Here is a 12,871-nt window from a genome sequence, read left to right on the forward strand (position 1 = left end):
CTCCTCTCTCAGTTAAATCGAGTCCACGCAAACCTCGCGGGAGGCCCCGGAGCAGTTCTGAGCGAAGTTCAGCTGTACTCTCAGACTCTTCATCAGTGTGTTCCCCTTCGAGCAAGTCTGAAACCACATCCATGGAGAAGGTAAAGAAGAAGGAGTTGAAGAGTGGGGAAAAAAGGCGAGGAAGACCTCCAGCACTCACAGGTGTAAAGTTCAAACTGTCACAAGTAAAGGATGTGTCGGACATTCAGAAGAGCAGTAAAGAAGAAAAAGAAAGTCTGAAAAAAATCAAAAGGTCACCATCCACTACATTTCAGCAAGCAACCAAAATCAAGAAGTTAAGAACTAGTAAGCTTTCCCCACTGAAATCTAAATTTAAGCCTGGATCAAAACTTCAGATTGGGAGGAAGAGTGTTCAGATTGTGCGTAGGAGAGGCAGGCCGCCATCCTCTGAACGTCTGAAGACCTCCTCCACCCTGGTCATAAACTCGCAGCTGGAGAAACCCCAAAGGATACGCAAAGAAAAGGATGGCACACCACCTCTTACAAAAGAGGAGAAGGCTGCTGTCCGGCAGAGTCCACGCAGGATTAAGCCCGTCAGGATTATACCTTCCACCAAGAGGACAGATGCCACAATTGCTAAGCAGCTCCTACAGAGAGCTAAAAAGGGGGCACAAAAAAAGATTGAGAAAGAGGCAGCCAAACTGCAGGGCAGGAAGGGGAGAACCCAGCTCAAGAATATCCGACAGTTCATCATGCCAGTTGTGAGTGCTATCTCTTCACGGATTATTAAAACACCCAAACGGTTCATTGAGGATGAAGACTACGATCCTCCTATCAAAATATCCAGACTAGAATCCACACCAAACAGCAGGTTCAGCGCTACATCCTGTGGCTCCAGTGAAAAGTCCAGCGCTGCTTCTCAGCACTCGTCTCAGATGTCCTCAGACTCCTCGCGGTCCAGTAGCCCCAGTGTGGATACCTCTACAGACTCCCAGGCTTCTGAGGAGATGCAGACGCTGTCTGAGGAGCGCAGCAATACTCCTGAAGTCCACACGCCACTGCCCATTTCTCAGTCTCCTGAAAACGATAACGGTGACAGGAGAAACAGGAGATTTTCAATAACAGAAAGAAGTTTTGGCCAGAGGACTGCTAAAAAGTTGTCAGCCTTGCCAAACGTGCCACCCCAGCAATCCTCCTCCTCTCCTCCTCCCCCTTTGCTCACTCCCCCCCCACCCCTGCAGCCTGCCTCCAGCATCTCAGACCATACCCCATGGCTCATGCCTCCTACCATACCCTTAGCCTCTCCCTTTCTTCCCACCTCAGCCGCGCCCATGCAGGAGAAACGCAAGTCAATTCTGCGAGAGCCGACATTTAGATGGACCTCACTGAAGCATTCCAGATCAGAACCACAGTACTTCTCATCAGCAAAATATGCCAAAGAGGGTCTTATTCGCAAACCAATCTTCGACAACTTCAGACCCCCGCCGTTGACCCCAGAGGACGTTGGCTTCGCGTCTGGCTTCTCAACGCCAGGTGCTGCAGCTCCAGCTCGCCTGTTTTCTCTGCACTCTGGAACCAGGTTCGATATGCACAAGAGAAGTCCTCTGCTGAGGGCACCCCGATTCACGCCCAGCGAGGCCCACTCCAGGATCTTTGAATCTGTAACCCTGCCCTCGTCAGTCAGTCGAACCACTGCTGGGACCTCTGCTGTCGGCGTCTCATCTCGGAAGCGGAAGAGGAGAGTGTTCAGCCCCATCCGATCGGAACCCAGATCTCCTTCACACTCCATGAGGACCAGAAGCGGGAGACTTAGTACCTCTGACCTGGCCACTCTCACCCCACAGTCTTCTGTCTCTTCCTCATTAACTAGCATTTCTGTTAGTTCTCTTGCCACTAGTGCCTTAAATTCAACTTTTACTTTTCCTTCCCATTCCCTAACACAGTCCGGGGAATCAGCAGAGAGAAGCCAGAGACCAAGGAAGCAGACGAGCACTCCAGCAGAGCCTTTCTCATCTGGCAGCCCTACTCCTCTCTTCCCCTGGTTCACGCCAAGTTCCCAGACAGAGAGAAGCAGAAACAAGGACAGGGCAGCAGAGGAACTTTCCAAAGACAAGGATGCTGACAAAAGCCTGGAGAAGGACAAGAGCAGAGAGAAAGACAGGGAGAGAGAAAAGGAGAACAAACGGGAATCAAGGAAAGAGAAAAGGAGAAAAGGGTCTGAAATTCAAAGTAGCTCTGCTTTGTTTCCTGTAGGTAAAATGCCCAAAGATAAAGTTGTCAGTGAAGATGTTGCAGCATCATCATCTGCCAAAAAAACTGCTGGACGGAAGAAGTCCGTAGCAGTAGATCCAGCTCCAGAGGTTTCCACTGCTGCCCTGGTAGATATGGCAGCCATCAAAACCAAAACGTCCAAGAAAGGTAGAGGGGGGTTAGACAAATCTGATCTGGACCTCAGCCCTGCTGTGCCATCTTTGGAGAAGGAAAAAGCCCTGCGCCTTTCTGCTCCTTCGTCAAGCACTGTAAAACATTCTACTTCCTCTATCAGCTCCATGTTGGCTCAAGCAGACAAACTGCCAATGACTGACAAGAGGGTGGCCAGTCTCCTGAAAAAGGCAAAAGCCCAGCTGTACAAGATCGAGAAGAGCAAGTCCCTCAAGCAACCAGATCAGCCAAAAGCACAGGTATTCCTTTTTCCTATTTTTTTTTATTTTTACTGGAGTGCATCTTGTATTGAACTTACGCAGAAAGTCACAAGTAGCTTTCGTACCCCAAGCGTGAAGAATTAACCTGCCAAGCTAAGCAGCTGTTAGTGCAACAGATGGCAAATGATCTGGAAATGAGGAGCCCTGGGCAGAAGCTGAGGGGGAGAGGGAGTGGCTGTGCAGTCAGCTTGGGGGGCAGGTGGAAAGCTGTGTGTGTTTTTAGAGATCACTACAGCATAGCTGCTTTGTAGCTTTCTCTGAATAAACCTGAGTGAAGGGATTATCTAGTGTAGTAGTACTCGCTTCCCAAAGTTATAACTAACAGCAGTAGGTTTTCTGCACCTCGGTGTTTCCTGTAGGCCCTTCTTGAGCAGAAAGCTGGCTTCTGCAGATAACGTTGATCTTGGTCTCTTGCCTTTCTTGACTTTGCACAGTGATGATCTGTCATGGGCAGGAGTAAAATCCTTTGGGATTTTGTATCTCTTTTGGGGGACTGCTCCTCTCTTTTCCTTCTCTCCCCTTCCCTGTCCTCCACCCCAAGCCTACCCTCTGCTGCACTCCTTTTTGGCTACCAGAAAGGTAGGTGAAATACAATTTCAGAGAATACTCACTTCTATTTGAATTTTACTTTCCTTAATGCCACTAGTCTATATTTTAAATAGAAAACAAAACTTGCAGGGTTTTTGTCTCTGAAATGAAGTGCATGCTTCTATATGTCTGGTCTGCTTGTAGAAGCCTGAGTCCTCACAAGTACCTATTTGGGATGCCCTTTTAATCAGAAATATTTCAGAATCCTATGATGAAAACATGGGAAATGGCACTGAAGTGCTTTGTTTCTCTGCACTCACCAGCAGCTACAAACCTGTCAAACAGCTTGATTCTGGAGTAGTTACCTCTGAATGTCAGTGTAATTCCTGTTGACTCTGATTGTTATGATAACAGTGCCTTGACAGCATGGCTTAATGAGTGAGTTTGTTTCCCAGGAGCAGGTGGAGAGTTACTTTATAATTCCAAACAATCCTTGTTCTTTTGAGTTTATCCTTTCTTGTATAAGTGAGGCTTGGAAGGCTGAGAGTCTTTATTTTATCTTAGTTCCTACAAAGTGCAAGCTAAGATACAGTTTAACTCTTTTTAGGTTGTTTAGAAGTTTCTGCTACATGTTTCCAGCACCTTTCTTTTGGCACCTTTTTTAGTAATACTATCTGTTCCCGTGTTCTGGAATCTAGGGACAGGAGAGCGATTCCTCAGAAACGTCTGTCCGAGGGCCACGCATCAAGCACGTTTGCAGGAGGGCAGCGGTGGCGCTGGGCCGCAAGCGGGCCGTGTTTCCTGATGACATGCCCACTCTGAGTGCCTTACCGTGGGAGGAGCGGGAGAAGATACTGTCTTCCATGGGGAATGACGGTGAGTACAGGTGTTCATCTTCCCCCTGTAGATCCATACAAAATCAGCTCTTGTTGGCTGCTTAGACTATGGTCTTCAAGTGATTACCAAGGGAAAGTATGTTAAACAGCTCTGTCACAATGCCCCTCCAACACGGTTAATCTTTTCAACCACTGGTGATTGTTACAAGCATGTTCTGCAGGGAAATTCTGGTCTGCTGTAGTGTGTGTGTACACACACACATGAACATGTATGTGTGTGTGTATTCATGTGCTCACATGCAACCTTTGCTTGCTTCTGTGGATAAATTGACACTCAATGAAATAAAATTAGGTGCTCCTCAAATGTTCTTTGACATCAGTGAACTCACATTAGACTTTTTTTTTGATAGACAAGTCATCAATAGCTGGCTCAGAAGAGGCTGAACCTCTTGCTCCACCCATCAAGCCCATTAAGCCGGTTACCAGAAACAAGGCCCAGCAAGACCCTCCGGTGAAGAAGGGCCGGCGCTCAAGACGCTGTGGGCAGTGCTCGGGCTGCCAAGTCCCAGAGGACTGTGGTGTCTGTACTAACTGTCTGGACAAACCCAAATTTGGTGGGCGCAATATAAAGAAGCAGTGCTGCAAGTAAGTGTCTGTCTGAGAAGGGCTTCAGCTAATCCCTGGGCTTAGTGGCATCAGCACACCCACATTCCGGGACAGGGGGCAGGAGACTGACTGCAGCACAGGCTTTGAGTTAGTTTGGCCTGGACTGAGGCTGGATCACATCAAGGGATTGTAAACAGTTTGAGAGTCAAGGTCCTAATTCAAGGTGTGCTTGTTACCAGCCCTTTTTCTGCAGTTTGGCAAAACTGGCATGGCATGTAGAAGCATTTAGTGTGAGACCAGTGGCTTTCATTGGGCAGTATGAGTTTGTGCAAGGAAGGCAACAAATGCATAAATATCTCTTACTCTCCCAACTTGCATTTATGAAGAGCTTGTGTTTTCCAGATAATGACTGTCTCCTTATATATACTTGATATAGCAAAGGTGGATTTCATTAAGAAATACCACTCTTCCTTTATTTTTTCCTTTTTTTTTTTTTTTTTTTTTTTAATGTACCACTTAGCCTGAAACTTTGCCTTTTTAAATTGCTGCATTAAATTGGTTTTACCACACTAGATAATGTGCCTGAAAAGGCAGCAGCTGAAATGGCACCCATAAAGATTGTTGTGGTGTGAAAGCTATTTATAAAGCTTAGAATGTGTTGTTTGTCTGTGTGACAACACTCTGCAGACTGCACACTCTGAGTGGTCTTACTCTCAGCAGCTCTGCCCAGGCCCTGGGCTGGGTTTCTAAACCATGGGCTGTGCTACAAGAATGAAGGTAGAAACAAAGTCTGGCCCAGTTTATAGAAGACATCATAGCCTAAACATAAAAATCACAAAATAAAGTTCAGTGCTTCAAAAACGGCTTGGTTATCTATCTTAAGAGTAAAGATTTTTGCCTGAAATGGCTTCAGTTTGGGCTACATAAAACTTACAGTTGGTGTGGTTTCTTAGAGCTTTTGAAAGTATTCTGATGCTTCTCAAACCTGTGGAAGGGAATTGATGGGGGATTCACCTGTGAAGTAATGTTATCTAAGCAGTTTTATTAGCCTCAAAATTGTGTTGAGAGTGTGGAAAACCAAAAGGCAAATACAGAGGAAAATAAGTATTTTTTTTGGCTATCTCTGAAGAGTGTGTTGATAAGTTTCTTTTCAGTTTTTCCTGGTGAATATTTACAAACTGCCCCCTTGGTGTCTGCATGTTTCTTCTGATTCTACAATGTGCTCTTTCTCTGTAGAATGAGGAAATGCCAGAATCTACAGTGGATGCCTTCAAAAGCGTATCTCCAGAAGCAAGCAAAAGGTAGGCTATTAAAGACTTGGCAAAAAAACAAAAGATAGCAAGTTATTTGAAGTCACAATATTTTATTTGTGTTGCTTTATTGTTACTTCTTCTTCCTAGCTGCAAAAAAGAAAGAGAAGAAATCGAAGACAAACGAAAAGAAAGAAAGCCACTCTGGAAAGAACCAGTTGGACTCTGGACAGAAACAAGCCCCTCAGACTGTTGTACCAAGGGAAGACAATGCTGTGAAGAAGAGCAGTGATCCTGCCCGTAAGCCTGTTGAGGAAAAGCACGAGGATGGGAATCTCTCCCTTCCAGTTTCGGAGCCCAAACAGATCCCCACTTCTGGCACCAGAAAGGCTGGCAAGCAGGCATCCCAGCCAGCGCAGCTCCCTCCTTCTCAGCCACCGAGCTCAGGACCTTTGAAAAAAGAAGTCCCTAAACTTAGCACTTCTGAGCCTAAGAAAAAGCAGACTCCCCAGCCAGAAATAGGTAAATGGGACTGTTTATCCTCATCTGTTTGAGTCATGTTAAGTAACAATACCAATGAAAGCTGTTGGATTTTAAAACTGATCAGTACTTTGGGATCTGGTGAAATTAGAGCAGATTACTTGGATCTGCTTCCTTTTTATTGAACTACATACAATGTATTTTGGGCTGGGGAGAAATATTGCCATCCTTGTGGATTTGAGTCATTTGAGTCATGCCTTGGCAGTCTTGAAGTACATTTTCAATACTGTTAAGTCTGTTGGCTGCTTACGGTTTGAATGTGAAACAAGGAGAGTGTAATTTTTTTTTTATTACCAAAATGTAGCCTGCAGCTGCATGTAGTGCAGAGCAGCACAAACAGTGACCAAGGCATCTCCAGGCCTTCTGAGGCTCTGCATACTTCAGAATTTTAGCAGAGTGAGCTCTCCTGGTTGTGCCTTGAGAAGACTGGTGAGGTGCAGTCACAGAAGAGGGTGGAAAAAAATCTAGTCTAAAATTCATCAGACCTTGCCCAGCTGATTTTTTTTTTTGCCTTTTCTTCTCTACAGGTGGCTGTTAGTTACTTGAAATACTCATAATTTTTCCCCCCTTCCTAGGCACAGAACAAAGCAAACAGAAAAAAATTGCTCCCCGTCCAACTTTTCCTGTGAAACAGAAACCAAAAGAAAAGGTGAATACTGTTTTTTGTACACAGTAAATTTCAAGAAGCTGGAACTTCTGTCTGTTTAGAATGTAGAACTCTAGTAGTTAACCCTTTTGCAGTTTTTTGGTTTTTTTTTTTTGTACTTAAGGATGTTGTTAGGTTATTCCTGTGGCAGTATGTGGATACCAAAGTACCTGACACATGCCTAAGATTCAGTTCAGACGCTAACTTGTTCTCTAAGACGTGTACGTTGTGGGGTGGAAGCTGGCTTTTCCATAAAAAAAAAAGGAAATACCTTTGTCTCAGAAACAACTTCATTATGAAAAAAAAAATTGTTTTATTTAAACCTGAGAGAAGTGCATAGGGACCAATTGCACCCAGAGTTGCCCCACTGCAGAAAACAAAACCCAGCGCTTTGATGAGAGAGATCAACATGATGTCAGAGGAGAAGGCAGCAAACTGAATTAGAATTGCAATTGTGTCTGGAGAGCTCTTCAGAAATTGCTTGCAGAGTGGCTACTTTTTCACAGCTTTTATGCACTCATTAATCCTGTGATGGTTTGGGGGGGTTGTCTGTGAATTATCTAGGACGTTTTATATAATTACTGGTTAAGTTTGGGGTCGGGATTAATGCAGGCTCCTTTGCTTGACCAGGAAAAGCCCCCTCCTATAAGCAAGCCAGAAAGCAGCACACTGAATTTGCTCAGCACTCTGACTAACGGAAGCAGTTCCAAGCAAAAGCCACCTACAGATGGAGTCCACAGAATCCGAGTGGATTTCAAGGTAGAGGACAAAATGTTTTAAGTTTTAAATGTTACCTGGCTCTAAGCACTGGAACCAGAGTCCCTCGAGAGCGCTGGCAGTGACTTCTCAGTTTGTGTGTATGGTACCGTTGAGAGAACTGCAAATAGGAGCCTTCATGACAAGTCACTCGGTTGATTGTTAGAAGCTTGTTATGCCTTTTTTTTTCTTATAATTAGAGTACTGGATGAAGAGACACTTAAAGCTTTAAAACCTTAACTGTCAAGGTATGAGGATGAGCAAGAATTTGAGGTTTATGAAGAATTATTCCATTAAGATGGAACTATAAATCCTTACCACAACTTGAGCCAACAAGATTTGGGGAAAATGTTAGTAACTTGTAATTCACAACATTTTGGGTATATCTGGGGTTTTAAACTGATAAATCATGTACTTTTTTGAACAACAGTGTTGAAATAATAAAAATCTATATTTTCATAATAATTTTTCAGTCCCATCTATAAGTGTTGATACTGGAGATTATAGTGAGATCTCATAAGTGTTTTTATACAAATACGGAGTTTTAATAAAGTACAATTCTTCTGAAAATTCACTTTTAGTTATAATTGTGCAATCGTGAAGAACTTTGTCTCGTTCCTTAGGCTTGCTTTCTGTAGCAGGAAGGCGAGCATTCTGTTAAGCTCTCTTGGAAAGAACAGTGCCTAGATGTGACTATGGCAATAGGCACTGTAACATAGGCCGAGGCAGGGGCTGAATAATTTCAGTTTGAGAGCACTTAATCTCAGGCACAGAAAGTATAAAGCAGCAGTCACTGTGAGCTCTTGATGCTGATGTTGTATTGCCTTGTTCTGCATGGTGACGTATCCTTTTGTACTTTCAGGAGGACTGTGAAGTGGAGAATGTTTGGGAGATGGGTGGGTTAGGCATCGTCACCTCGGTACCTATTACTCCCAGGGTGGTCTGTTTTCTCTGTGCCAGCAGTGGACATGTGGAGGTAAAGCATTGTGTTCTGCTGTTGATGACTTAGTTACAGCACTATGTTGTTGCAAAAATAAATAATTTTTTTAAAAAAAGACCATTGCCTTAATCCAGAAGAAATTAAAATAATAGCTGTAAATCTGTCCTTCCTAAAATTATTCCCAAGATACTAAAACACAAAGTGTTTAAAATCAATTTGGCCACTTCTGCAGTGCTTACTTTGGAAGTGAATTATGTTAGATGTAAGGGATAGTGTATTTGAGAGCAACCGTATCTCCTCTTAATTTTGAATCACATCTGATGTAAAGCAGGGGCTTTGCTTTCTTTTATCTTGCCATCAGAAAGGCTGCCTGATGGTATTAGAGGGCTCTAGGCAGTGTGGACTTCCTCAGGTATGTCTGTACCTGCTGAGAGCTCCAACGGCTACTGAAACGTGACTGGAAAGAGTCTGGTGCTGCATAAAGAGCTGATTTGGGGCTCAAGATGAGTTAAATGTGTTTCCAGGTACAGATAGGTGCCTTCTAAGCACCTTCAGACCAGCTGTCAGTCTAGGAAGGCTTGGTTCTGATGAGTGAACAGTGCTCGGAGAAAAGTGGGATAAGTTCTGCACATAGGTTTCTGTGCACTTGAAGACCATGAGGGTTCCATGCGGCAGGAAGCAGTCCCCTTCTCAGTCATGTTGCTCAAATGATGTGGTGTTCATGCCCTGAGGATGGTTCTTTTTCTAGTCTGACCAGCCTCATAGGGGACACCTAGAAATTGGAAGTTTTCACGTGGTCCACCCTAAGCTGAGTGGAGGGAGAGACATCTGTCTTTGCTCTCCATGTCCCTTCCTTCTGCACTAGTGTTCCTTCTGGTGTGGATGGCATGTGTCACTCTGGGAGAGAGCTTCTGTAATGCCCTCTAGGCCTTTGCCAATGCTCAGAACAATTAGACACCAGGTACCAGGCTCCTGTTCACTGCCAAACACCTGCTCTGGGTAGAAGAGCACATACCTGGGTTGTCTGAAATACCCCATTTCCCTCCTAATGCGTGCCAGGAGATAGCCTTGTTCTGTCACTTGTAAAGCAGAATTCAAAGTAGTTTGGAGTGCGAGGGGGCTGGTTTGGGACTCCAGAGCAGCTTCTGACTTGCTAAAACCTGCCTCTCCCCCCTTGCAGTTTGTGTATTGTCAGGTCTGTTGTGAGCCTTTCCACAAGTTCTGCTTAGAGGAGAGCGAGCGGCCACTGGAGGACCAGCTGGAAAACTGGTGCTGCCGTCGCTGCAAGTTCTGCCACGTGTGTGGGAGACAGCACCAGGCCACCAAGGTACCCCCAAAGTGCCGGGAGTCCCTGCGGGCTCCCCCTGTGCTGCTCCCAGGGCTCAGCCAGCTCCAGAGCTCAGCTCCTCCCAAGGGAACAGGGGGGTGCGGGGTCTGCACGAGTGTCACTGTGCAAAGGGGGAAAGTCCCAAGTCCCCTCGTTGCAGATTCTCCTTGTCACCCCAAATGTGGGATCCCACATAAAGCGAAAATATCCAGGATGCTGCAGCACTTCAAGGGTGACTATTCCAATGCTTTCTTCCCTTATTCTTGTAGCAATTGCTGGAGTGTAACAAGTGCCGAAACAGCTATCACCCCGAGTGCCTGGGCCCAAACTACCCAACAAAACCCACCAAGAAAAAGAAAGTTTGGGTGAGGGATTTTGATTTCTTCTTTGGGTAATTCACTTGTTGGCTGGTCATAACACTAAGGGGCAGATGACTGCAGATTGCTGCTCTGATGCAATATCCTCAACCTTTTAAGTCAGGAGCTTGGATTAGAAGGTACATTTGGAAATAGATACTGAAATACATGGTTGACAAGGTTCTGAACAAGCAGGATTTTTAAAGAGATTGCCTCATTTTTGTTGTAATAATTCTAATCACAGTCCCAGAATATGGGACTCTTCAGAAGGGAAGCATTTACTTGATTAAACTTGCTAGTTCGTATTGGTGTTGAGAGACAATCTGTCTTAATTCACTTCCTTGTGTCTTTCAAGTTTTTCTTCTAAACATGTGCAAAAACTTTGCCTGTCGTGTATGTGGTACTAATGATTTTTAAGTGTTTTCTACTACAGTATTTTCAGAATTGGAAAACTCTTAAAATAAGACTTCAGATTTTAGGCCATAGCTGCGTGTGCTGTTTGATGTGAAGGAAAAACTGATATTTTCTTCAGTGCAAATATGAAGGACAGAAGAGCTGTGCTGTGATTAATTTTTTTTTCTCACTGCATCATGATTTTACCATAAAGGGAGAGAAAGTTGTTGTTTTTACTGCAGGTTCTGCTACTTGAGGCTCCTTATTCCATGCTCGTTAAATGACAGACAGTGAAATGTATCACTAGGGCTGGAACACAGAAACCACTGAATAAAAGCAAATAACTCCTGCCCAACACATTCCTTTTCCAGATATGTACCAAATGTGTTCGCTGCAAGAGCTGTGGATCCACGACGCCGGGCAAAGGGTGGGATGCACAGTGGTCTCATGACTTCTCACTCTGTCACGATTGTGCCAAACTCTTTGCTAAAGGTACATCGCGTTGTGATTCTTGACAGCAGGAGCCTCCTCAAGGGCTGGGTTTTGAATTGGCCTCAGTGTGGGGTGAACAGAGGGTCTGCAGGGCAGGCAAGCTCCTCGCTAGTGTTGGGCCAAGGTTCTTGGGTTTTTCCGGTGGTGAGCAAAAGTCACCACTATTTTACCACTGGAGTTAGAGGCTTCCAGAATTTAAACACCCATATAAGGTGATTGTTGCACATCTGTTGGCCCAGGGTTTTGAGTAGTAGCTGAGAGAAAAGCAGGATAGTTTGTGGCCATTGTTTGCAGTGTTCTACAAGTGGATGTGACTGTGTTGTCAGCTTACTGGAGGTATTTCAGAGAGCTGCTTTCATAGCACGCCAGCTAGTGACTGCCAAGCCTTGCAGAGGTGTGTGGCAGCTGAGCTTCTGGTAAAAAATACGTCTTCTTTGCAGGAAATTTTTGTCCTCTCTGTGACAAATGCTATGATGATGACGACTATGAGAGCAAGATGATGCAGTGTGGCAAATGTGACCGCTGGGTCCACTCCAAATGTGAAAACCTTTCTGGTAAGAGAAATCCCTATCTCCTCAGTATTTAAGAAAGCAGGGCAGCAAGCAGACCAGAGCTGGATCTTCCTACTATAATGTTAAATTAACTACCTGTTGTGACCTGCCTGAATACTTGTAGAATTTGCCTGCAGGTGAACCAGTATTAGTATCAATGACATCCTGAAAGCTTAGCACTTGCCTCAAATAAATTTATCGCTGTTAGCTGCACAAGATAGTTTTGTTTCTTGAAAAGTGTTTCAGTTAGACAGCAAGTGCTGTGTAGGGGTTTGCCCATATGGCTGTTCTTCGGTGAGATAGTTCAAATTGTTACTTTATTTTTTCACTTGTCTCCAGATGAAATGTATGAGATACTCTCTAACCTGCCTGAGAGTGTGGCATACACCTGCATTAACTGTACAGAGCAGCATCCTGCAGAATGGCGTCTGGCACTGGAAAAGGAGCTGCAGGTGTCCCTAAAGCAGGTTTTAACGGCTCTGCTGAACTCCAGAACTACCAGCCACTTGCTGCGGTATCGACAGGTAAGCTGGAGCCTGGCATCCCATCCTACTAATGTGTTCAGTCTTAAAGAGTTGTCTGGCATTCAGATGAATTCTGGCATTTCTGCGCATCATACTACAAAGGTGTCTTTATCATAATTAGAACAACATGTACTGTCATTTATTTTTTCTTTCTTTTGTTTATTCCTATGGAAACAAAGACGTTGGTATTTGTGACACACCTTGCAATGCTCGAAGAAAAATAGGGTAAAGTTCTTAAAGGCATGGGAGGATTTACCACTGTGATGGTGAAGGTGCCTTTTTGACACAGGAATGGGATCTTAGTCTTGACGTGTATTCAGAAATACAACTTTCTGAAAATAAGTTTGACACGTGATCATTCTGTTGGTTAGGATCTTTTTATTTTTATCCATCCCTTATGGACATGAATACAGAACTTGAGTCT

The 12,871-nt window shown here is 44.5% G+C and overlaps 1 protein-coding gene across 1 annotated transcript in view; it reads left to right on the top strand.

The window, feature by feature from the left end:
• Nucleotides 1–12,871, top strand: part of KMT2A (lysine methyltransferase 2A) — a 40,967-nt gene that overhangs the window by 9,768 nt on the left and 18,328 nt on the right. Inside the window, exons 3-15 of the mRNA XM_030464656.1 lie at nt 13–2,681; nt 3,929–4,106; nt 4,477–4,711; nt 5,909–5,973; nt 6,073–6,444; nt 7,038–7,111; nt 7,739–7,867; nt 8,727–8,840; nt 9,985–10,131; nt 10,401–10,496; nt 11,252–11,372; nt 11,813–11,926; nt 12,263–12,447. Of these exons, the coding sequence (XP_030320516.1) occupies nt 13–2,681; nt 3,929–4,106; nt 4,477–4,711; nt 5,909–5,973; nt 6,073–6,444; nt 7,038–7,111; nt 7,739–7,867; nt 8,727–8,840; nt 9,985–10,131; nt 10,401–10,496; nt 11,252–11,372; nt 11,813–11,926; nt 12,263–12,447 (4,499 nt within the window). The remainder of the gene's footprint in view (nt 1–12; nt 2,682–3,928; nt 4,107–4,476; nt 4,712–5,908; nt 5,974–6,072; nt 6,445–7,037; nt 7,112–7,738; nt 7,868–8,726; nt 8,841–9,984; nt 10,132–10,400; nt 10,497–11,251; nt 11,373–11,812; nt 11,927–12,262; nt 12,448–12,871) is intronic.

Source organism: Calypte anna, chromosome 24 (genome assembly GCF_003957555.1).
Source record: "Calypte anna isolate BGI_N300 chromosome 24, bCalAnn1_v1.p, whole genome shotgun sequence".
In the NCBI taxonomy this organism is placed as follows: Eukaryota; Metazoa; Chordata; class Aves; order Apodiformes; family Trochilidae; genus Calypte; species Calypte anna.